Source organism: Hypomesus nipponensis, chromosome 14 (genome assembly GCF_054491055.1).
Source record: "Hypomesus nipponensis isolate SF chromosome 14, ASM5449105v1, whole genome shotgun sequence".
Lineage (NCBI taxonomy): Eukaryota > Metazoa > Chordata > Actinopteri > Osmeriformes > Osmeridae > Hypomesus > Hypomesus nipponensis.
Window position 1 is genome coordinate 10,927,025 of NC_140374.1, and position 25,574 is coordinate 10,952,598.

At 42.9% G+C, this 25,574-nt stretch overlaps 1 protein-coding gene across 1 annotated transcript; it reads left to right on the forward strand.

Moving 5' to 3' along the window:
- The first annotated feature begins 1,917 nt into the window (after positions 1-1,917).
- LOC146258578 (uncharacterized) lies at positions 1,918-8,469 on the forward strand. Its single transcript, XM_084671211.1, has one exon. The coding sequence runs from the start codon at positions 5,423-5,425 to the stop codon at positions 7,394-7,396; it is 1,974 nt and encodes a 657-aa protein (XP_084527337.1). The 5' UTR covers positions 1,918-5,422; the 3' UTR covers positions 7,397-8,469.
- The last annotated feature ends 17,105 nt before the right edge of the window (positions 8,470-25,574 follow it).

Below are 25,574 nucleotides of genomic sequence, written 5' to 3' on the forward strand. Positions count from 1 at the left end.
GCGTCCAATACGAAAGCAATAGAGACGTTGTTACCTGAGAATAGTCCAGCGCGGTATATGTTTGATTTACATGGAATTCAAGCAGTGTCAAGCGTTGAGAAATGGCATGCATGGACTAATCATGACCCGACACATTGTTTTCCGTTGGAGGGAACATTTGACGTAAAAGTATTGGAGAGCTTAAAAGTGGTTTTGCAAGACAAGGAAACAAGTCGGATGACTAAACATTTTGTCAACTGGCCAATGTTTATGATATGGTTAACTGAAGCTACGAGACGACGTGGAGTTGGCTATCTTGAGAAAATACGGTCCGAACAAGCTAAAACTGATTCTGATAGAGAAGCTAGGAAAGAGTTGGAACGTTTCGAGCGAGACAAACAAGAGACTGCTAGAATCGAGCTAGAGCACTTTGAGAAACAGAAGATGCGGGAGTCATTGTTAAAACGTGATCAGACTGAACAATTTCGGAGAGTGAGGGAACTCGAGACATTGCTTGAACATGCTAACATGGAGTTGCGTGAACAGACTAGTGCGAAAACAAATTGTGAGAAGTCAGTAGTCTTGAAAAAGGCTGAAGGTAGCGCAAATTCCCTAGGAAAACCACTACCTAAGATTTGTAGCTTATTTACCGAAGATGAAGATGATGTTGTTGCTATGACTGTGGCTATGCAAAGGAGAGCCAGAGACAGGGAAAATGCATTGTTAGGTGAAGCATCGGGTCAGGAGCAGCCAGCACAGAAACTACCAGAAAAGGTTGAAGGGTTACTTGGTGCTACAAGCACCACAGATGTGATTGATCCGGTAGGCCTAACTAAAGATGAACTAGCCCTGCTGACGAAATTGAGACAGTTGAGCAGCGACCCACGGCGAGAAATAGAGAGGGCAATCTCTAGAGGTCGGGGTTTTCAATCAGCTCGGGGTTCACGTAACTCAAGCAAAGAAAGAGAGCCCCATACATATCAAACACGCAAGACATGTAACACTGACCAGTTAGACCCTCCAGTGCCCATGTACCCTATGCGAGCTTATCCAGGTCCTGATGCATTACAGCCTGTGTACCTTTATCGCCCGTGGTCAGTGACTGAGCTGAGGGAGTTAGGTAAGGGTTTCCCTGACATAAGAGAAGACCCAGCAAAATTTATTAGAGAGCTGCAAATAACTATCAATGCACACAGACCTACTTTTCTAGATTTGAATCAATTGTTAGAGGTAGCACTCCAGCCTGGAGTGTTGAGAAAACTGAAAGCATTGATTCCTGATGAGGATAACGCAGAACTAGTTTGCCTGCACCAAACGCTGAACTTGAAAATGCACCATATGAAGCACTTAAACGCCGTTTGATAGCTGTAATACCAAAAATGGGAGTTGGTGTTCTGGACTGGAATAAAGTGTATGATTGTAAACAGAGGAAAGACGAGGAACCTACAGACTACCTAGAAAGGCTTACTAAGATATTTGACAAACACTCTGGGTTTACTGCGGCCGCTTCCCCTGTGCCACTTTGTCATGTGTTCATGTGTGGTTTGCTCCCTGAACTCCAGGTAGAAGTTAAGAAACAAGTTCTGCATTGGGAGAACAAAACAGTTGATATGATTATGGATTATGCAAAGCATAATTTTACATTAATGCAGGCAAATGCAGGAAAGAAAGTTGAGAAACTAATGGCTTTGCAAATAAGCTCTTTAGAACAACAGGAAAAAGGATTCAAAGGTAAAGGTAAAGGAAAAGGGAGAAACTCGAAGGGGGGGAGACAGACAGATGAAATGGGCAAGGATGTTTGTCGACGCTGCGGGAAGAAAGGTCACTGGGCCCACCAGTGCCCTGAGACGTATGCACAGTTTGGTAAAAAGACCCAGCAGTCGTATGGGATCCAGTCCCCTCCTAACCAACAGTATCGCCTTGAGTACAATGGGTTTTCACAGCCCCAGAATCACCACCCCCAACAGAGACAGTTGACTTGGCCTGATACTGAGCCGTTCGAGCCGCCGCAAGGTCAGAGACAGCAACAACAATAGGGAGGCCTAGGACTCGAAACATCAACATGTATGCCGGTAGTAACTGTGTCTAGTGATAATGAACCTATGATTACGTTGAAGGTGGAAGGCAGAGACCTTCCTTTTCTGATAGACACAGGAGCAACTAGATCTGTTATTGCAGCACAAAACTATCCAAATTTTCCAAAATCAAGACACACAGTCAATGCAGTGGGGGTATCTGGGATTCCTGTTCAAACAGTGGTTAGCAAGCCGTTAAGAGTTGATATTGGTCCATTGAGTGATGAGCATGCGTTTCTTTTAACTACGGGGTGTGAAGTAAATCTTTTGGGAAGGGATTTGTTGTGCAAACTGAATTGTGACATTAAATGCACTACTGATGGAGTGTTCTTATCTATTCCTCAGGAAAAGGAACACTTGGCCTATCACCTTCTGTATTCCCACACAGATCCATTGGTGGACTGCAGAGATTGTTCAGAGCGTTCCACCACGGATGCAGCCTTATTAGCAGCAGTGCCCGAGCAGTTATGGGCTGAGCATGCAAATGATGTAGGACGCATTAAGAACGCTATCCCAGTAGTTATCACTGTAGATCCCAGAAAACCTTTGCCGAACAAACCACAGTATCCTATCAGTAAGGACGCAGAAAAGGGAATTGAGCCAGTAATTGCATCATTGTTAGCACAAGGAATCATTGTATGTTGTAAGAGCAAATGTAATACCCCAATTTACCCTTTGAAGAAGGCCAGTAAAAACACTTGGAGGTTTATTATGGATTTGCGAGCAGTCAACGCATGTGTTATCCCAACACATCCTGTCGTGCCTAACCCTGTTACAATACTCAGCTGCATTCCAGTTGACACAACTCATTACTCAGTAATTGACTTATGTTGTGCCTTTTTCTCTGTTCCCATTGCAGAAGAGAGCCAGTATCTGTTTGCATTCACGTTTCGCCAGGTCCAGTATAAGTTTGCAGTTCTGCCACAGGGGTACACCGAATCACCTACGTTGTTTAGTCAAGCCTTACGAGAGGACCTCCAGGATGTCACCTTAGCAGCCGGCTCTACTCTGGTGCAGTATATTGATGACCTTTTGATATGTTCTAAGAACCTTGCCTCCTGCCAACAGGACACTATTGCTGTGCTACAGGCACTGGCTGAGAAGGGCCACAAGGCCTCAAAGGCAAAACTGCAGTTATGGTCCGAGGAGGTCAAGTATCTGGGCCATACACTCAAAGGTACAGAGCGGCTATTGACTCCTGATAGAGTGGAGGCCATCCGGTTGATACCGAAGCCTAGAACAGCAAAACAACTAAAGTCTTTTCTAGGTTCAGCGGGGTATTGTCGTCAATGGATCCTTGATTATGCTTTGTTGGCTAGACCTCTCCTTGATTTAATGAAGGGCCAGGTTGATACTCATTTGTTGTGGAACACTGAAGCTGATAAATCATTTGTATCTCTCAAACAGGCCTTGGCCCAGGCGCCAGCCCTCGGTCTGCCGGACTACACCAAGCCATTCACACTGTACTGCCACGAGGCCAAAGGGTTTGCCCAGGGTGTACTGACCCAGCAGCATGGTAATCTTAGGAGGCCTATCGCCTATGTGAGTTCGTCTTTAGATACTGTGGCAGCAGGTTTTCCCCCGTGCTTACGAGCAGTCTGTGCTGCGGCAACATGTGTGGAAGCAACTTCAGATATAGTGCTGGGGTCGCCCTTGGCAGTGATGGTTCCTCACGCAGTAAGTGCTCTTCTGTTACGCACCAAAACTCAACACCTGTCAGCCACCAGAGCTACAAAGTATGAACTGATTTTGTTGACTCAAAGTAACATTACAATCCATAGATGCTCCCCGTTAAATCCAGCTTCATTGTTGCCCACCCCTGATGATGGTGAACCACATGACTGTGAGATGGTTGTCGATAAAGTGCTAACACCCAGACCTGATTTGTTTGACAAACCTATGGAAAATGCTGAACTTGTGTTGTACGTAGATGGATCTTCGTCCCGAGCATGGGATGGCTCTCTAAACTCTGGATATGCGGTCTGCACGGACAGTGAGACATTCGAATCTGGTAAACTGTCTCCACAATGCACTGCACAGCAAGCCGAGTTGTTTGCTCTGACAAGGGCATGTTGTTTATCAGAAGGAAGGATCGTAAATATTTACACCGACTCAAGATATGGATTTGGAGTTACTCACGATTTTGGTGCCATATGGCGAGAAAGGGGTTTCATTAACTCCTCAGGTGGAGCAATCAAGAATGGAAAGATGATTGATAATTTGTTATCTGCAATACTACTACCGAGAAAGCTAGCTATTGTTAAGTGTGAGGCTCATACTAACAATACAGATGATGTTTCAAGAGGAAATGCTAAAGCTGATTTAGCAGCAAAGGCTGCGGCCAAATCCTCTGATGTGTCCCAGGTCTCTATTTTTTCTGTGTCTCAGCAACCGGAAACACACACTCCCTCTTTTCATGATGTGGCGGACCTTCAAGCCGCTGCTGATAACACTGAGAGGGATGGTTGGTTATCCGTAGGCTGTGTGAAAGATCCTACTTCAGCAGTGTGGAGCCACCCCGACGGCCGCGTGGTGGCGCCACGTGCATTGTTCCCTTGGTTGGCTCGCATGGCGCACGGCTGTGCCCATACGAGCAAGGGGGGTATGGTCTCAATAGTAAATACTGATTGGTTTGCACCTGGTTTTTCCACAAAGGCTGAGCAACATTGTGCTCAGTGTCATACCTGCCAGCAGCATAATCCCGGAAAGGGACCAAAGAGAAGAGACGCAGCCCACCCACCTCCAAGTGGTCCTTTTATGCATTTACAAATTGATTTTATTCAGATGAACAAGTGTTGTAATTTTGAGTATGTACTTGTAATTGTTGACATGTTTTCGAAATGGGTAGAAGCCTACCCATGTCGGAAAGCGGATGCTACCACGGTAGCCAAGATTCTCATGAGAGATGTGATCTGTAGATATGGGATCCCCACAAGACTGTCCAGTGATAGAGGTTCCCATTTCACAGGTCAGATTGTTCAGGAACTTTGTAAAGCGCTCCAGATCAACCAGCATTTCCACTGTCCCTACCACCCACAGTCTGCGGGGGCAGTGGAGAGGCAAAATGGAACTTTGAAAAACAAACTAGCCAAGATATGTGAAGAGACTGGCCTAAAATGGCCTGATGCACTCCCACTAGCTCTTATGGCCATGAGGTCCACTCCCCAAAGGAGGAATGGACTTTCTCCACACGAGATAGTTTTAGGGAGACCCATGAGATTGCCTGTCTCTCCCCCACTATCATTGAAACAGATGAATATCCACCAGATGGATGATACAATGTTAAACTTTTGTTACGCCCTAACTAGAGCAGCCAGGGTTGTGCATTCACAGGTGAAAGCTGCCCTGCCTGAACCTGCTGGGGAGCCATGTCATCCCTATCAACCGGGAGACTACGTGTATGTGAAAGTGCACAAACGGAGGACTGCCCTCTCACCGAGATGGACCGGTCCATACTTGGTTCTCTTGGTGACTCACACAGCGGTGAAAGTGGAGGGTCGTCCGACATGGATCCATGCGACACACTGCAAAACGGCCCCTCCACCGAACAACACGTTGGAGGGTCCCAACGGAGAGCAAGGGGCCGGTGGAGGAGCAGGTGCACCTCCAAATGGTGCCTGCTCCAACTTGCCATTTGTCTCATCCCCACTGGGCTGCTCCTTCGGGAGTACACCAAGGGGGATGGAGACCCGGTCGCAGCGGCTGATTCGGGAGCAGGTTCCAGTCCAGCGGACCGATTTGAGCCAGAACCAGGACCCTGCCGTCCAGCACTCCAATCCAGGGGCGCCGAGACGGAGGTCCCAAAGAGCACCCACCCGGAGGTGTTGAAGACGTCAAAAGGTGAGTCACATGTGGTGAAAGCCAGAGAGGGGCTGCTGTTGCTACCATGCCTCTCTCCCCCATGTGTGATTCATGAAGCAGATGAGAGCACCCAGACAGGAAACCAGAGAGAGGAGCCTGGAGAGGGGAAGACACTTTCAGTCTTCCTCCGGCCTCTACATGAAGCAGGTGACAGCACCCAGAACGGGAACGAGAGGATACTGAGGCAGAGGACCTCGGTTGTTTCAAGGAAACCGAGCCCGCTGCCTGAGCTACGACGAGAGATGATATCCACAGATAAACTGACGCACACACCTGACAGACATTTACTGATAACGGACGCACGAGTCCACAGATATCGCAGACATGAGCCACTACCAGAGTCAATATTACATGCTCCCAAAGAAACTGATTTGAACATTGACACCCATCACCTTGGAGTACACATGAAGACTGAATACTTCGCCAACACCTTCCTAAGAACCGCCAAAATGACTGCACGGAAAATGAGAGGAAATGGGTCTTGTTGGGTGTGTGGTATGATTCCCCAACATGCAGGAACCTATCCTTGGATAGCGGTCCCACTCTCTAAGGCAGATATGTGTGAGATCTGGAGTTGGCAGTGTATCGGGTTGAATGTGAAAAATGTTACTGTACACAAACGACACATTCCTAAAGGAGTTACCTATTCGCCCCCATTGTGGTTAGCCTATGCTCCACAGGCGTGGTTATGTGTGACTCATAACGGGACAGGGAGGGCATTGGGGAACAGCACGTGTAATCATACTGTGTCGACATATGCTTATACAAAGTTGTCTGATTTGCCTGTTAAAGGTGGACCGATAAGTATTACAACAGATCCATTTGGGGTTCCTCATGCAGCTAACAATGGCACCATGTGGGTATGTGGTAACAGGGCTTATTATTTTCTGCCAGCCAACTGGTCAGGAACATGTTACCTTGGGTTTATTGTAGGAGCCCTCAGACCTGTAGATGGGTTGCCCCTGCACCCCTTGCAAAAACATTGGTGGCACCGCCACAAGAGAAGTATTGTTAATGCAGATGCTAAGAAGCTGGGATCACATCACTTGGAATCAATAGTGCACAACCACTTTTCACGTTTCTCAGCTGCCATTCTCCCTGCGTATGGTATTATCACTGCCTTTAGAGATATTAGGAGCTTAGCAGTAGGGTTGGAGTCCATTGGTAATGAGACAGCCGACGCCTTAACTGCGGTTGCTTATGAGATGAAGGCTATGAGACAAGTAGTGCTGCAGAACCGGATGGCACTGGATTATCTGTTGTCAGCTCAGGGAGGTACATGTGCTGTGATAGGTCATGACTGTTGTACTTTTATCCCAGATGAATCTGCTAATATCACAAATATGGCTGCGCACATTAAAGAGATCATTTCCGATTTGGGGGAACCTGAACCTTGGAATTTTGCTGATTGGCTGACCTCCTCTGTGGGGGGTTTCTTTTCGACTATCATTCAAATGGGAATCATGGATTGGGCATGTTAATCGTTGTTGTGCTGATTGTGGTTTGTGCTTGGAAGATGTGTACTGCCTGCTGTGTACAGTGCTGTGCAGTGGGCTCTCGGAAGGCTGCCAGTAAGATTATGGTAGCCCAAATCAAGCCACAGACAAAAGCAAGCAAGACTGATGATTACTTTATTGCCCTGGGAATGATTGAAATGTCTGATATTTAATCTCAAGTACCAAGTGTCTACTTTGCCATTGTAATAAAGATGGCCATTTGGCTCCTTTCTATGTTCCAACTGATATACAATGCTGTATGCAATGTGAATAGATCTGTCCTTGACCACAGATTAGTTAACAATAATTAAAGGTGGTTACTTTATTACTTTAATACTGTTTGAAATACTCTGAATTTAATGAACAGTGTTTGATCGATACCCTGCTGTGTTGAGCTCACGAGAGCATGACCAGGGGGTATGTCCAGCAGAGAAATATGCCTATGTTTCTAGAATCATTGATGAACTGTCATTATGCTGTTCACTTCATTGATTTTGTTTTACCTATGATTGGGTACTACGTAATACTTTTAAATCCTATAATCATGTATGCTGCGTTGGGTAGTAACAGATACGGTATTGTTTGATTGTTAAGGTTTTGAAATGTTATAAAACTTATGAAATGTAAGGCACCATAGCAGGCCCCAGATAAACAGTTGTTGTGTTGACGTTAAACGTCAAAAGGGGGGGACTGTGGAAGAAATTGCGATTTCCTGTGTGCTTACATTATTCACTAATCAATAGAACTAGTCATTGGATACTAGTTAGTATGTTCTCATGTAAGCTTGCTATTAATAAGAGTAGATTGTGTCTATGTGTCAGGGTTAATAGATGTTCGGGGTCAGGAGAAAGTGCTGGCTAAATGTTCCTTGTTATGGCTACAAGGAGAGCTCCAACTATGAACTCTCTAGGCTGAGTGGTCATGTGTTGGGAGCTGTGAATCTTTTCCTCTGAGACTGTTGTAACGTCATTACTGCTTGACTGTCACTATCTATGTTTACATTCTTGTGCCCTATAAAAGATGGTCCTCCAGCCTTCAGGGCTGAGAGAGACATGATTGAGACCTAAGCCTGGTGTTGTGTTGTCATTTATGGTCAGAGGTCCGATTTTCTCTCCCAATCTGCAGATTGATAATACTTATTGAAATCCAGAACTCAACTGAACTTAGTCACTCCGTTTATGAAGAGACGGACAAAACACTTTCTTCATCAGCGTCCTGTCTCATAAGATAGAATTTTGACATCTGGAGGGAGCGGGGGCGCCGTGAGCGCTGAGCGAACAGTTACGAGTATTGAGTTGTCTATGGAAAATGATGGACAAATCAAAACAGTTGTCGGGGGCTAAAAATAGAAAAAGAAAGAGGGAAAAGGAGATGACATGTCAAGGGATGCAACAGTAGTAGTAAATAAATGGATGGTTAAAGGCAACAGGTAGGATTTAAAGTGTGGCGTTTGTGCTTGGAGGCTTGCAAATATGTTAACAGACTAGCGTTTGCTAACACTGGGAATGTAGCAGCCAAATTTGGTTTTAAGGCTAGTTTAGAATATGCAAAACCGAGGTTGCTGAGCTGAAAACCGGAAAATATAAGGTAGCATGTACAATAAATGACAAGAATCTGGAAAACATAATGCAATAACTCTGGTTTACATCAATCATGCACAGTGTGCAATCATGCATAGATTTTCTACCAAACTTGGAGACTTGCAAATATTCATGTTAACAGACTGTTTTCAGACTAGCTAGTGTTTGCTAACGTGAGCTAAAGTGGGTTGCTTACAGATGAAGTCTGATTAGTTCTAATGCCAAATCGAAATAATTTAACATGTTTTGTTATAGGCTAAGCTAATCTTACCATTGCAAATGAAAAATGCATTTCTGTATCAAAACCCTGCATGTGGGAAATATAACTATGGAGGACCAAACCTGCCATATTTAAAAATGAATGAATGAATAAATAAATGTCCACATCCATGCATTTAGACATAAATAAATGAATACATGTACTAATTAATGCACAATTGTCAATCAATATTACCTTATAATTTACATGTATTTATGTATTTATTTGTGTATTCATTTATTTATTCATTTATTTATTCATTCATGTATTCATTCATGTATTCATTCATGTGTTCATTCATTTATTCATTCATGTATTCATTCATTCATTCCTGTATTTCTTCTTCTCAATATGTTAATTAGATGTGTCAATCAAAATAGGTAGGCGGTATTTGACACACCATTGGCTAATCGTTTTCCACGCTTTGTATTCGATTATGTAGCCTTACATCCATCCTTGCTGTCATGGACAACATAGCCTATTTGGACAGGCTGGCCGACCTTGTTGAAAACAAAGATTTAATTCACCATATATGATATTTGGATAAACAAACATGTTATAAAGATTTTACTACGTTAGTTGTGGGCTATCACTTAACACCCAACTTCACTACGCTGACCGGCCAACCATGTGTTTACCTGGCGCGATGCTGTTCACACTAGACGCGCATTTCTCCATGCCAGTCACCAAGCCTTTCACCTTCTCTGAGATTTTCTTTTCTACGTGTAAAGCTGACATGTACATAAACATGGCATAGGCTACAGGCTATTTAGGCAACTTGTTGCTCCAACAATAACCGTCGCAACGGCATCCCATTCCCAACATAACGTGGCAACGTTTGGCTTTTGTTGCCGTAGTCTTTGTAAAATATGTGCTATGGGGCATACAACTCCATTTAGGACTAAGCTACTTTTCATCTTCGATAATTAACTTTGTGTCGTCAATCTTCACAGATTTCTCTTCTGCTTGATTGGGGGCTATATGCCAGATTGTCTATCTCGCTCTTACACACAGGACAAATATGTTGGTTTGACAATCAACAAGGATTTTTTATTTTAAAATGTTTACGTTTTTATCGGCATTCGTAGTATATTGTGGCGCTCCAGGGCGCTTTGCAGCCAGTGTGTCCCAGGCGTTAGCTAGATTGAATCTATGGCTCTGGATTGATTGCAATGTCTGAACATCAGTTTCCACGCCTACTGGCCTCTCATTATCATATTGGGAACAATGAATGAATGAATGAATGAATGAATGAATGAATGAATAAATAAATGAATAAATAAATGAATGAATGAATAAATCAATCAATCAATAAATCAATACATAAATGAATACAAAATAAATAAATACATAAATGTAAAATATATGAAACTATTGATTGACAATTGTGCATTAATTAATATATATATTCGTTTCTTTCTGTCTAAATGCATGGATGTGGACATTTATTTATTCATTCATTCATTTGAATGACTTTAATAGATTACTGTTCATAACAAAACGCTTTTGTTTTCAAATTGTATTGCGACTCGCAGTATATCACTGGCACAGTTGACGCCACTCGCACAGTTTTTTTTAATTGTAATCTACCGGCCACCACATTTTCGGAGTTTTCGGGCTCCACCTATAGGCCAACAGTATCTGAGAAGTTGTCATGCGCTATGATTCACCGTAAAGAACAACCGTATGCCAGGGTCATGATGAGATACTAGATTAGCATTCATGAGGTGCTTTGCATTGACTATTTATGGTTAAAAATGGGCGTGTTCAGGGCGGGGTACAATGCTTATTCACTTACTCACACTTATGTGTAATCTGTGATTTATAAAGGGAACATTGCGTACAGGTGTGCGTACGCACGGTTTTATAAATCAGAATTTTTGTGTGCGTACGCCATTTTAGGCTTTTGGGCGTACGTACACTTTTAGTAAGAATCCTACGCACAGTTTATAAATGAGACCCCTGGTTGGGCAAAGCAGAGAGAGGGGAGGTAACCCCCTGTTTCAACCGAAGTCGTAGAACAAATGCCTCTACGCTCAATTGGATAGACCTACAACCAATCAGAGCAACATAATATGTTGTTTGTTGAAAAAGAATTCAACCCAAGGGCTCTTTCGTGACGTTGTTGATTACATTACTGTTGATCAACTTCCATCATCGTATAAAGCCTGCCCTGGCAATTTCATTGGTCCGCCCAGATCCTGGTTTTATGTAGTTGTTCCCAATACGAGACCCTCCAGACCCAACTTCCCGACCAAATTATTTTGTGGGCGGGGAGAAGTTGGGCTGGCAGCCAGGCTAAGAGAGTGTGGTCCTGAAAATGAAGTGAGACGTGATGTGCCGTCTTGGTTTCGGCATCGGAATCTCATGTCCTTATTTTACAGCCTGTTGGGAAAATTAAAGATGTAACTGTTATCCTGTAATAAGAATGATTCAGTGTTCAGCATTCCTTGCCAGCAGAGAACCCTCTCCCCACATGACCTATAGATGACACTAGGCTTACGTAGACAAACTGACCTAGGTTGATCATTAGTATGCTAGAGGTGCGATAAATGTGTTAACCTTATCTGTGCTGAGTGAATCACATGGTCAATCCTAGGGTCAGAGAACTCTGTAAATTTCCACGTGCACGCGCACTCTGTCTCTGGGATAGATCATATTGACAGCTGATATGCAGGGGAGGAGACTTCTCACCAATAAATAGTCTTACTTGAAGACTTGTGAACCAGACAAACTTGTAGCACAATGGCGTGTGATGTTTTTGTCTCCTTGTGGGCCGGCCGTAAGCAATAAACTTTCTTAAACTTGTTCCTCAACTGACTGTGCAATGCTTGATAGATTAATATTTCTGACACAGCCCAAAATAATAGCTACTGTCTAAAACCTTCGGCTACATTGGTGACAGCGGTGAATATGTACATATTTTTTCCCATTGAGGGCTTTTGTTGGTTGTTGGTACATCGAACAGTTGGCTAGCAAGGTCGGTTGAATTAGCCGCTACTACTCCACGCTAGTTTATTTTAATTTTATTTTTTATAGTAGCACGCTCGTTGTGCCTCGGGGGTTTTTGCTGTTTTGTTCTCGTTCGAATTAGTGTGAGTGGTAGAAAAATAAACAAAGGTGACGACACTATGTGGAAGTTTGAGGAAGATCCGTTGGACTGCTGACAGCGTTGCGGGGACAGGCCCTTCTCCAGCAACGTCAGGATTAAACTGCCGCCACACTTTGCTGGGGAGGTGAATGAAAGTTTCTCCTGCTGGGCCCGACAGTATGAAGGGCTGTGAAGGCGCTGGTGGGAGGCACCGAACGTGACCATGACTATGAGCTGGCTAGGATTTTACCGACACAGCTCACGAAGGCTGCGTTTATCCTGTGGGATAGCCTTCCAACAGCCGTTCAAGCAGACTACTTTGCAGTCAAAGACAAATTACAAGAGGCGTTTGGACAGAGATGTTTCCTGGACTCAGAGCGAACCTCTCGGCGCGCCTCCGTGCTTCTGGTGAGAGTTTGGAAGTTCATGCAGCAGATATCAGCAAGTTAGTGCATGAAACGTTCCCTGGCTATGGTGAGTCAGCTCAGAGGGAGGAGAAATTTCGCAGATTTCTGGCCGGACTCGACCCGGTCCTGAGGGCAAAATGTCATGAGCAGGGGGCTACTGATTTGGAGTTTATTTCCTCTCGCCCAAGAGGGAATAACCGGCCAGCCAGTTGGGAAAAGACTTGTAGCTGATGTTGCGGCCCAAACATCAGCTACAGAACCCATGGGTCACCTGGTGGAAGAAAAAAAGATTAGGTGCAATGTACCTGTGGAAGGCACACCAGGACTGCAGTGTACATCATATGTGAGGGGCAACATCGAGGGGACGGAAATGAACATACTGCTGGATTCAGGAGCATGTCCGTTCCAGCTCTTTGCATCGCATCCCATCAATGCTGATTTTATTGCTGCACGTGCTGTGAACGGTCAAGTGTTGGACACGTTGGGCACCATAACAGCCACTCTGCATCTAGGAAATGAATCCTGGCAGCATTTTTTCCATGTGCTTAGGGGGTCTACTCAGGCAGCACTGCTGGGCCTGGACTTTCTCGTGGCTAACCATGCACTCCTGGACTTTGCTCTTGGCAGGATGCTGTTATGGGACACTGCCATCCCACTGTTAAGCAGCAAAGACTTGATCCCGGAATGTTGTAATGTTTCCATTGCCGCTGCCATGACATTGCCCCCCCTCTGCGAGATGCTGGTGCCTGTAAATGTCTCCTCAGTTGGCCCAGGCCTACCCCCGGACTTTGTGGGCTACCTAGAGCCTAATCCCCAGAATAAAAGTAAATGTGTTGTGGCGGTGACATCAGTAAAGAACGGGATTACTACAGCTCGAGTGTTGAACCCTGCTAATCGGGACATCATATTGAGAGAGGGCATGAACCTGGGAGAGTTTTTTTCTGTGGACGAGTCGGAGCTTGGGTCACTCCCACAGGCGCCAGCTGGTACACTCTCTGCTATTTTAGCCACCGGGCCTCTTCTGCCGCTGCAGGAGTTCTCGCCAGTCAGCAGCAGAAAGCACAGCTGGAGGCATTACTGGATGAGCATAGGGAGATATAGGGAGACAGCACATCCACGGGAGTGATTGGGAAGTGCAAACTTATCAAACATCACACTGGCCTTCCATGCTGAAAGACATTCAACGGTGGTGTGAACAATGCGTTCCATGCCAGACCCGCAGGGCTCCTGTGCCTAGGCACCGGGCACCAATGGGGGGTCTCCAGGCGAGTCGACCATTTCAGAGTGGCTACTGACATTCTCGAACTACCAGTGACTTCAAAGGACAACAGGTATGTCTTGGTAGTGGAAGACTACTTTACAAAGTTTGTGAATCTGTATGCCCTCCCTAATCAGACAGCACAATCTGTAGCCCAGTGTTTGTTTGAGGATTATGTGCTGGTACATGGCATTCCGGACGTCATCCACAGTGACCAAGGGCGGCAGATTGAAGCAGAGATTGTACAGAGGATGTGTCAACGTTTAGGGATTAAGAAGACACGGACTACGCCCTACAACCCCAAATCGGATGGCATGGTGGAACGCTTCCACCAGACTCTCATAGATCAGCTGGCCACGTGGTTGCTTGTCTGTGGAGGCAAATGGGATGATTACCTGAAGCAGGTGGCTTTTGCATACAACACAACTGTCCACACCTGCACCGGCTTCACTCCCTACTACTTGACTCATGGGCGGGAGGCTTGTGTTCCAGTGGATGTATTGGTGTCCTCTCAGACAGGATGTTCGGATGGTCATTCCTCTCATGCTGACTTTGTGACTTCTCTGGTGGGGAGGCTGGAAACTGCCTTCGGCACTGCCAGGCAACGTGGTGCCGACGCCTGAATTGTGCCACCCCTAACACCGATCACTTATAACAAGGGCCATCAAGCTTTTGAATGAACATTGACATGGACATTGATTAGAGGTGTTGAAATTAATTGAATAATCTATGCATCGCGATGCGGACATGGCTGCATCGATGCAGTGGCCGACTATAATCGATTATAACGCAATGATGCCGCTCGTTAATTTTCCGGCTGTGGCATACACATTTAAATGAAAAATAACGTTCTCAGTAGCCTAACCCGTTTCATCTAGACCTATGATAAACTCTAGTCTCATCTGGGTCTCATTTACCTGACGCGAGAATCAGAAGTTGTATTATGACAGAGCTGCCTGTCACAAGCCGTATGCGGTGGGTGATCTGGTGTGGCTGCATGACCCCACTGAGGACCGCAGGAAGCTTGCTCCCCACTGGAGGGGGGGCCCTACGGGGTCCTGTCATGGGCTCTCAGGGGGAGCCTGGGCTCACTTACCAGATTGGCAGTCTTTTGAGCCCCAATGGGCAAGAGCAGGTTGTTCATTATGATAGACTCAAACCCTACACTGTTTGACTGGTGCCGGCTGCTTTGTCTCGTGACGTCCCTGCTTCCTCCCTTTCTCATGCTCCCTTATTGTTGGTCTGGGGGTTGGGGGAGGGGGACTGCAGACTTGAGGAGCCACCGGGTGCTGAGGCTGTTCAGGATACAGGCCCCGGTGAGCCTCGACAGACTGTGTCTCGCTTTAGTCGGACTGGGAGACCGGCAGTTTGTTTCATGGACTTTGTTGATGGTTGTCCATGTTGACTCTGTATGTGAGGTTACTGCGTTTGGCAGGCTGTTGTTGCAGTTGGGGTTTGTCTTAGTTTTTTCTATGGTTGTGGTGTTTTGATGTTGTGTATTGGTGTTCTTCATGTTTTGGTTGTTTCATTGTTTAAACATGGAAGTTTTTTGGGGGAGGGGGAGAGGTATGTAAGCTATTTTCTTGTGAGCTTTTATTGTGAAAAGGGGGTTATTGTTCTGACTGTCTAACGAGAGAGTGTTCCTGAAAATAAAGTGAGACGTGCGGTGCCGTCTTGGTTTCGGCATCGGAATCCTGTATCCTTATTTTACAGCCAAAAATAATAGCTAAACCTTTGGCTACGCTGCTGATCCAGAATTTGATTTCATCAAGGCCAGCTTTGTATTAGCTCAAGTTGAGGAAACAGTCGTGGCTGAAATGTTTGGCGCAGACATACAAAACTTTGGGAAGTTGTGTCGGCGCATTTACAGAGAAAATAAAATTAAGACACCGTGTCTTCAGCTCAGATGAAGGAACTTTAAAAAAACTTTTGTTTTCCTTTGTACATCCAAACTAAGAAAATGCAATGCTTTGTTAGTTTGCAAGCCATGATGTCTCTTGAGGATAAAAACACTTGCACGGTCATAGCTCAGTTTCTCATGGGCGGGCCAGATTATCTGGGCGGGCAAAGCAGAGAGAGGGGAGGTAACCTTCCTCCTTGTGACGTCACAAGGAGGAAATTTTCTAACTGAGCGTTTGAGCTTTAATTTTCTCAAAGGCGGAGAAGAATACCCAGGGCTTGGTTTACACCTACCAAAATTTCTAGCCACTGGGGAACCAAAGGTAAGCTAGGGGAACTCATATTAATATTAAATAACCTCCTAAAGTGAAGATTACATGTCATGTGACCTTTAAAATCCGATTTACAAACACAAAGCTCCAATTCTGGTGGGGTGCGGGTTATAGAAAATGTGGCTTTTTTTTCAGAAAAATACGGTACTTCCTGCATGAAATAGCTAAAGTAGCAGCTTTTAAAGTGAATACTGTATTGTTTCTGTTAACTGGTAGCCTACGGCGAGCAAACTAGTTGATATAATGTGTGGGGTCAGATGGCTGAGCGGTTAAGGAGTCGGGCTATTAATCAGAAGATTGTTGGTTCGATTCCCGGCCGTGCCAAATGACGTTGTGTCCTTGGGAAAGACACTTCACCCTACTTGCCTCGGGGGGAATGTCCCTGTACTTACTGTAAGTTGCTCTGGATAAGAGCGTCTGCTAAATGTAAATGTATATAATATGACAAAGTTGTTTTCTGTTAGCTAGTTCACACGTGTAAAGTATAGTGATGCGTCATTCGTGCACGATCATTTTGAACGAATCATTAGCATGACTCGGGAGTAACGAGTAGTCTCAGAGAGCGATTTGTTCATTTTCTCGTGGTCGAAAATAACGAAACCTATAATTATCACTTGTGAACGAATATCATTCACGTCTTACTCAACCTAGTCATGTGAAAGTGAATGAAGGAAACAAATACTTCCTGTTTCCTCTTCTGAGCCTATGCAAGTCACGTGAAAAATGATTCAAAGACTCATACCCAACAGATGAACGAATCATTGATCCGAAGACACGGTTGGGAGGAAGGCCTCAAGGTGAACCACGAAAAGTATTTTAGAAAATGATTCCCGCTCCACAGTCTGGCATCTACACAATCTTTAGCTCATAAAGAAGAACAAGTCGTGCTAACCTACTAGAGGTGTGAATTGACACTGATCTCCCGATTCGATTACGATTATCATGTCTTCGATACGATTATTCGATGCATCACGATGTGTCAAACACATTTTCCTATTAAAGCCATATAGGATCTTTGACTTGACAGAAAGTATTAAGTATATAATACTGTATAGTTCAATATAACACAGTTTTATGTATTACTTATTTCTAAATTAATTATTGACAAAACGCTTTGACGACATGCCACGCTTAAAGACCGACTAACAAGCACAATTCATTACAATTTCATAAAGGCAAAAGGTTAACATTGAAATCATAATAATCATAGTTTGGGCTACAACAGTTATATTTTCATCCAAAAATACAAGTATGTTGCAGTGAGATATAAATAATCTTTATTATTTAACAAAGTCTGAAAACAAAAGACAGCATTATTAGCAGTATTGAAAACAGAGTGGCATCAATCCTCGGAGTTGCTGGCCCAGAGTTAGCGTTTTCCTCGGCATGTGTTGTTGCTAGCAACTCAGGATGGAATATGTTCCATAGGGTTATGGAATATCCAGTTCGTGCTTCCCAGCCTGTTGGTACAATCCTAAATTAAGTTCCATATCTCACCTTTTAAAACGCTTGGAGCGTTTTTAAGGACGATCTCACAACCACACTCAGCCATTTTGCTGTGGCACGTATGCGAATCACGACAAATTACATCAGGTAAATGAGACCCAGATGAGACTAGAGTCTATCATAGGTCTAAATGAAACGGGTTAGGCTACTGAGAACGTTATTTTTCATTTAAATGTTTATGCCACGGCCGGAAAATTAACAAGCGGCATCATTGCGTTATAATCGATTACGGTCAGCCATTGCATCAATGCAGCCATGTCCGCATCGCGATGCATAGATTATTCAATTAATTTCAACACCTCTAATCAATGTCAATGTTCATTCAAAAGCTTGATGGCCCTTGTTATAAGTGATCAGTGTTAGGGGTGGCACAATTCAGCAAAAAAAAGACCTGAATTACAGCTTTACTTAAAAGGAAAGACATAGTTAGGTAAACATGCTAAATATTGATTGTCTGAAAAAGCAGTTTAAAGTGTTGTCTATATCTGCAATGCTATGGTATTATCAAACCATATGGAGCAAAGACTATGAAATCTACCTCCTGTTGGAAGTGTATGTAAGCAGAAAGTCATTTTACTTGAACAATTGAACTCCAAATAGTCCAGATCAATGGGCTGTCGTTGAGAGGCCTGCTCCAACCTCGACTGCAGTTGGTTGAAAAGATGACTTCCCACCTGAAAAAGTTGTAAAGAAAATACATTAATTTAATTATACCATGAACAATTTCTGTGTAATAGTCTAGCATCCTCCGCAAATTATAAACTCTTAAAAGCTCTCTGTATGCATTGCCACCACCAGTGTTTTGCTACATTTACAGTAAAGTCAATTGCAACAAGAATATTTTGAAAGGCTGCAATATACCAGACAAACACACAAATCCGAATCCAATCCAAGCTCAAAAATGCTACGCACAAACTCCACTAGAATAGTTGATTTAATGATCGCATAAAGTAGCCTATGTTACCATATTTTCTAACTTGTGACCACTTATAACTATTTCAATTGGAGACTGAACCTAGTCAACCTTCAGCTAGCCTACCTTTTTCTTGCCATAATAGTAGGCTAAGTGTTGACATTAGCAGCGACCACATAATCCAACTAGAAAATGCATTTCCTGCTGAAAATGCGTTGGAATACTGAAATCTGAAATAATATTTTTTAAATGTCTGAAAATACAGAAACGAGAAAATACCTGAAAGCTCAAATTAATTTTAAAAATGTTTGAGTCACACAAAAGAGGGAGTGTGGAAGCTGAGCTGCATCATCTAACAAAGCTAACTCCTTAAAAACCATACGGGAGAATAACTTTGAACGTTTTGAAGCAATCGAAAAAATAGTTTAATTTCAAGAGACAGAGTGTGGAAACTGAACTGCATCATCTAACAAAGCTAAGAGCTTAAATAGCCTACAATGCGGGAGAAACTGAAAGCTGAACTGTTAAACAGATGAAAAAGTAGACTAGTGACTCCACTAATCAGCTAATACCAATCACCTGTGTGAGAGACTGAGTGATGATGGTGCAGCTATGATTGCTGAGGGCAGAGAATAACAGAAATGTAGCTAGAATCCACACCTCAAACAAGTTAACCTAGACGCATAACTATACGTCCAATCCCAAAAACAAGGATATTTTCCGAGACCCAAGACTCTGCCGAAACTAGAGATGTCCTTTATATGTCTGTGCGGTCAGAAATACGACTCTATTGGCAGTTTCAAAATCTTGTTATTTTTGCTTTCTCTGACGAATTTGTCACTAGATTTGCATTGGACTCTATGGGGTAAAGTTGGACTTTGTCTCGCTTTCGTGGGGCTCTGAACAAATGTGTACGTCTGTTGGATTCCACCGACATCTGTCTACGACCAGCACAAAATTAGCTATCTATTGATCCAATGAAGCATGAAGAGCAAAAATCGTGGCAATGCTGGCAAACTAGAAATATGTTTTCAACGACATCCGAAGCTCCCCTCCACGCTAAGCATTTCAGTGTGCACTCTAGGCTTTCAAGTACACACCCATGTAAATCTCAGAAACGGCTTGAAAAAGTCATGAAACATAATCAGTGATATCGAAAAAAAAAGTTGAATAGATGGCTGAACAGAAAGCTGAATTTTTTTAAATAGTTTAGGGTTTTGTCAACATTTTAAAGTTTTAATGGTGGCTCTATCTGAAAGGTTGAGGAAGAAGAAGGATTTGGAAGTTGAAGAAGTTTTAAGAAGTTTGAGAGGATTTGAAAAAAAAACTAAATTGGAAAACCATGTAAAAAATAGTATGAATATTGATTTATATTAATACAAGCATAAGAGGTACAAAGCTGAAAAGTCATAGCAGTCATGGCCTGAAATTGTGGTTTTAATAGCTGAAGATTTGAAGGCGCTAAAAAGTGTCAAGGAAGAAATAGAAGAAGAAGAATATGAAGAAGTTGAATAAAGATTCAATTATGGAACTTAAGAAACTCTAGAATGCACATAAGTGTCTTACATGTATGTAGCTAACTATAAAACTTTATTGGCATGTTCCGTGATGTAATTGACCGTTCCTCAGGGCCCTCCCCCTTCGTTACTGTTGCTACGTCCGACACAATTCCCGGAACTGTCAACCCAAAAGCCACGGCCAGTACGGGGATAAGGACTATAGCTGTCAGTGTGTGAGTGATGATTTTTGGAGTAATACCTCCGCGATATCCTCCAGATCCAGGCAGAAGGGACAGCAATATACAGTGGAAGGATATATTAAAAATATTGAAATTAGCAACGATGGGGAAACAACAAAATCAAAGCCAAAACATACAGGTCTCAAGTTGCCTTGTCTTCACAGCAAACACAGGGTTGGGATACTCAGGATTAGGTCCCCCACTCGAAAAGTGCTACGAAGATTAGAATAAAATACGTTTATAATGGCCTGTTGGGACGTTTTGTTCAACATTGATAGTATTTTAAGCTCCTGGCAACTTGCTGGCGTTCGCTGGCTAGCTCAGCTTGCAATTTTACAGACATTAACATGTAGTTATGCACTAGTAGTGGTAATAATACTAGTTGACATGAACCGTAACTGTTTGGGGATGTTCTCTCAACTAACATATTGTAGGGCTGCCAACTTTTCCAAAAACCTTGGTGTGAGATTTGGTAGCACCCCCGTCCCCCGCACTGTTTAATCCACCGCCGGCACCTTTCCTCTTATGCCTTGGGCTTTGGAAATTGAAAGAAAACCAAGCCTCCCTCTAATCTCTCAGGATAGGCTACCTTGTGTCAGATTGACACGTCCCGTATTTAAATATTTTGGGTAGGCCTAGAAAAATATGGATAGGCATCTTTTATTTATTTTTTACTTATTTACTTTGCGATGTGCACCCGGGCATAATCAGAGATATTTTCGTTTTTGGGTAGGCCTTAGAACAAATTGGGTAGGCCTGTGCCTACCCAGGCCTACCCATGGCTACGCCCCTACCCGTAGGCACACGTTGCTTCAGTGTTCAAAGCTTGACGGACCTTCTTCTCTTAGTAACGGTTGCTAAGGTACCATTGGACGAGGGCCGTTCTAGGGAGGAGTTTCGGGAACAGTCAATTGACCCATCTGTGTCAACGATGCGCTTGCTTTTCTGGCTCTTCCATGTTGACTGACTCCAGAGAATGCGCCGCGCAATAATCTTTTGCCCCATTATTGGATGGTCGGTGATCAGCATTCTGATTCGCTACCATCGATAGCCTACTTTAGATCGACTAGCCCAGTGGTTCTCAACCCTGTCCTCAGGGACCCCGTGTCCTGCACGTTTTAGATGTTTCCCTGCTCCAACACACCTGATTCAAATGAATGCGTCATTATATAGCTCTGTAGAAGCTTGGTAACGAACATGCATTTGAATCAGGTGTGTTGGAGCAGGGAAACATCTAAAACGTGCAGGACAGGGTGTCCCTGAGGACAGGGTTGAGAACCACTGGACTAGCCCACCCCTATACTGTACCATCTCGCCGAGGATCGTGAACACATTTTCATTGATGTCTGTGTCAGTCAGGGCAGATATCATTGCTCTAATTTCAGCGAAGCTCTCAATATGATGTAAAAAAAAAAAGAGAATTGGCAGTTGCCTCCATCCTTTCAGCTACAGAGAACATTTCGACAACTGTAGCATGCAATATTTCATTAATTGAATCCGTACTAGTTGCTGCCATCTGGAATTAGTCAAACGCGTCGATTCAAGTTGAACCACCAATCAAAGGCTTTAACCCACCCCTTGACTTGGTGACGGGCAGGGGCGAATTGAGGTTCCCATTTTTTTGGGGGGCTAAGCTCTTAGATAAAACCTAGTATTTTTCCTGTGACCCAGCAAAACTAGGGGGGTTTGGGGGCATGTTCCCCCAGAATACATTTTTGAAAATATCCTTTTAAATAGTGTCCTCTAGTGGTCCTCTAGTTAGGAAGAAAAATTAACACATTTAGTTTTAAAATATGATTATCTTTTTTTGGGGGGGGGGGCAATTAAACTTTTGAAATAGAGCTTGATACGCCCATGGTGACGAAAGATTTATTTTGCTGCAGCAAAATCCACCGTGGATACAACGTGGATAAATGAAAGTATAAATAAATAAATCTGAACAAATGAAAACGTAAATATATATATATATATATACACGCAAGTACATGTAACATTTATATATTAAGTGTCTCGTTTGATTGATTTTATTATATAACTATTTTAAGTATTTTGCCATTCAATTATTTAATTATGTATTTATTTACTTGGTTTTGGCCCCTAGAATCCTCCATAGCAGACATCCCAACCTGCAAAACTAATTTCAGGGAGGTGGCTTCACCGGCTAGCATATATGCGATGTTACGCCTTCACAGGTTAAATAGTATTCACGAAAAAGTGTTTCTACTGATTGTTGTTTTGTTATAAAATTGTTCTATATGCCGAAATATAAACCGCACCACCACAAGAAAGATGAAAATTATAAAAACTGTTTCATTTTCGAAAAATACGGTAAAACAATAAGTCCTATTTGTTTTGGTGAATAATTAGTTAATATTTTCTGAATGTATTATTATGTCATGACTTTACCCGGGTGAGGCGCATGACTACTAACAAATTATTAAGTACCGTCTCTATGAGGTTATGGTTGTTGAGTATTGATGCTGGACTTGCCACACACCATCCACACTGTGTTCTGTGTGTAGCCCGTGTTGTTCGGTTAAACTCACTCCTCAAATATGTAACAGGCCACGCACGTCAACGATTAGCTAGCTTTTCGTTGGCGTAGCTGGTAGTGGTCGCGCTTGGGATGTCAGAGGTGGCGGGTTTGATCTCAGTGAAGGGCGAACATCGGCCAGTGTACCTCTGATGGAGCAAGGCCACGTCTGTTACATGTTGAACAGTTGCACATTGACCAATAGGTCAGATATAGTATATGAAGAAGGTGTAGTAGTGCTGCACGCAAATGTCAGGCACCAAAATCTGAACGACGGACCGCCGTGACTGAAATGGTACGGTGCGGAATGGAACGGTATCCGTTTGCGTGTTAACCATGTTCCGCATTAACCCGTTTCCTATTCATCTGGTAGTCCTACAGCGGCTCAGCACGGTTGTCGATGTCTGGCAGAAATCCATGGATGCCACCATTGGGGTTATTAACACATGAATTAACGGTATTACCATTAGTTTATCCTGTTAACTCAGGGTTGTAGTTCACACAGTTAACTAACAGTATTAGTTCGCAAGTAGTTAATTCAACTATCAGTTCATGTGTAATATTGATAGGAATTGATCCATGATGGCAGATTTAATTAATAGTAAATCATATGTGACTCCCTATTAACACATTTACATAACAAACCTTCCGAGTTATGTATTAACTTATGATTATTCATGCATTAGTTAAAGCATCGATGACCGTTCATTAATGCACCCTTATTGTAAAGTCTTACCATTTAGAGAGTTTAAAGAGTTTGTGCATGAAGTAGGCTTTTGTGTAGGAGTTTGTGCTCTGAAGGTATGTTTTGTATTTTATTATGTTTCATTATTATTGTATTGATTATCTTACTATTTCGATAATAAACTATCATTGTGCATTTTAAGTTACTGGTTATTCTTGTATATATCACACTAAGGCAGTGAAAACCTTGATGTAGTTGATACGGCTAACACTGGTTATAGACATTTTCTAAGTAGGTTTTAACTTAAAGCCTCTGAGTCACTTACAGTAGGCTTTCCATGCTCCGAAGGTAATACTGTAGCCTCTGGGTGTCTGTTTGCATACTGTTTTGGTGGTTAAGTCCATATCCATAATAGAGATAAACATCTGATTTGTATGCTGACGTATGCATAGTGAGTAGCCTATGCATACTTTAAAGTTGTGCCCTAATCAAGCAGACAATTTTTACCTATGTCATTAACTTAGTTAATGACTAAGTTTAGTCATTAACTAGCTTGAGCGCTCGAGTTTACAGGTAACATGAGGTTACAGGTAACGTGCTTGCACATTTCTAAATTTGAGTCAGATATTAATGATTCAATCTCCCTGACATCTAACCGATTTGAATCACAGCCGGGACAAACACAAGCGTCTCTGGCCTTACATTAAGATCTACTTACCCCTGGAAAGCCCAACCACTCCCATAATAACATTTCACCTGTGTAATACATTGCACCACTACACCATAATGAAGTGTAACTACATACTCTAGCAGTTACAACATAACTACTCAAATATTCTTACTGTAGTTATTGCTATGAAGATGTACATGGTAGTTAATGCTAACTTAATGTAAAGTGTTGCCAAACACAGCATTCAGGGACATGCAAAACCCCTGAGAATGTCCAAACCAGTATTCAAATTAATATAAGGTTTTGGTGAGCTTAACTATGGTTAGTGACCATTAGATCAAATGAGATCCACAGAGTAAGTGATATAGTGAGAGTAAATACTCTCGACTATGAAAAGAAATCTTAAATAGAATCCAAGCCAAACACGTGGAGGACTTCCTCTGGAACTGGTTTACTTATCTTCATAGATTAAGTTGCTGCAGACTGCAGCAGCAAGATTAATTCTGAAGTAGTAAGAAATATTGTATCTGTTCAGATAACCCAATCCTTCTAAACTCATTGGACGATGCTTTACGATGCAGCAAGTCGTTACTGTGAACATGCTGCCAGAGCCAGTATGGGAGTTTCAAGGCCAAACAATAGAATATTTTGGGCTGGCCAGGTCATTATCACCAGCTCTAAAACCATTTGAGTATGTATTTGTATGCTGGAAAGGAAATGGAAAGAAGCAGTGAGTAAAGATATCAATATCTGAGACCTGAATGAGGATCACCATGAAAAAAGGCTAACATCTGGTAATAACCATGGGTCTCAGAATTCAAGCAGTCATTGTATGGGAAGGGTGATTGACAAAGTATTAAATATGATGATGATGATGATGATGATGATGATGATGATGAAATAAGATTCAGTCAGCTCCTCATGTTCCTCAATGAAAATGTCTTCATACATTCTTTATCAAAACAAAATTTGTTCAGCTCCCTGTGTATTTAGTGTTAAAACTGCCAAATATATCTGTACAGCAAGAACTACAAACAATTACATTACTTTTTAGGTCCATGGTACATGTATTGCTTGAGTTAAAATTCTGAATAGACACAGCCCTTAATCAAAAATTATTCTGACATTAGCACAGGGAAGCTGGAAGAGATCCATTTATTGACTTATTTTCTTTAAAATGTGTTTCTTTTCCTAAGCCATATGGCCTTCCATGTTCTTGGAAGATAACGTCATGAAAAGTAGTTGTACTATGTCGATGTTAGATGGGTTTATAAAGCATCTTTTTGAATTGT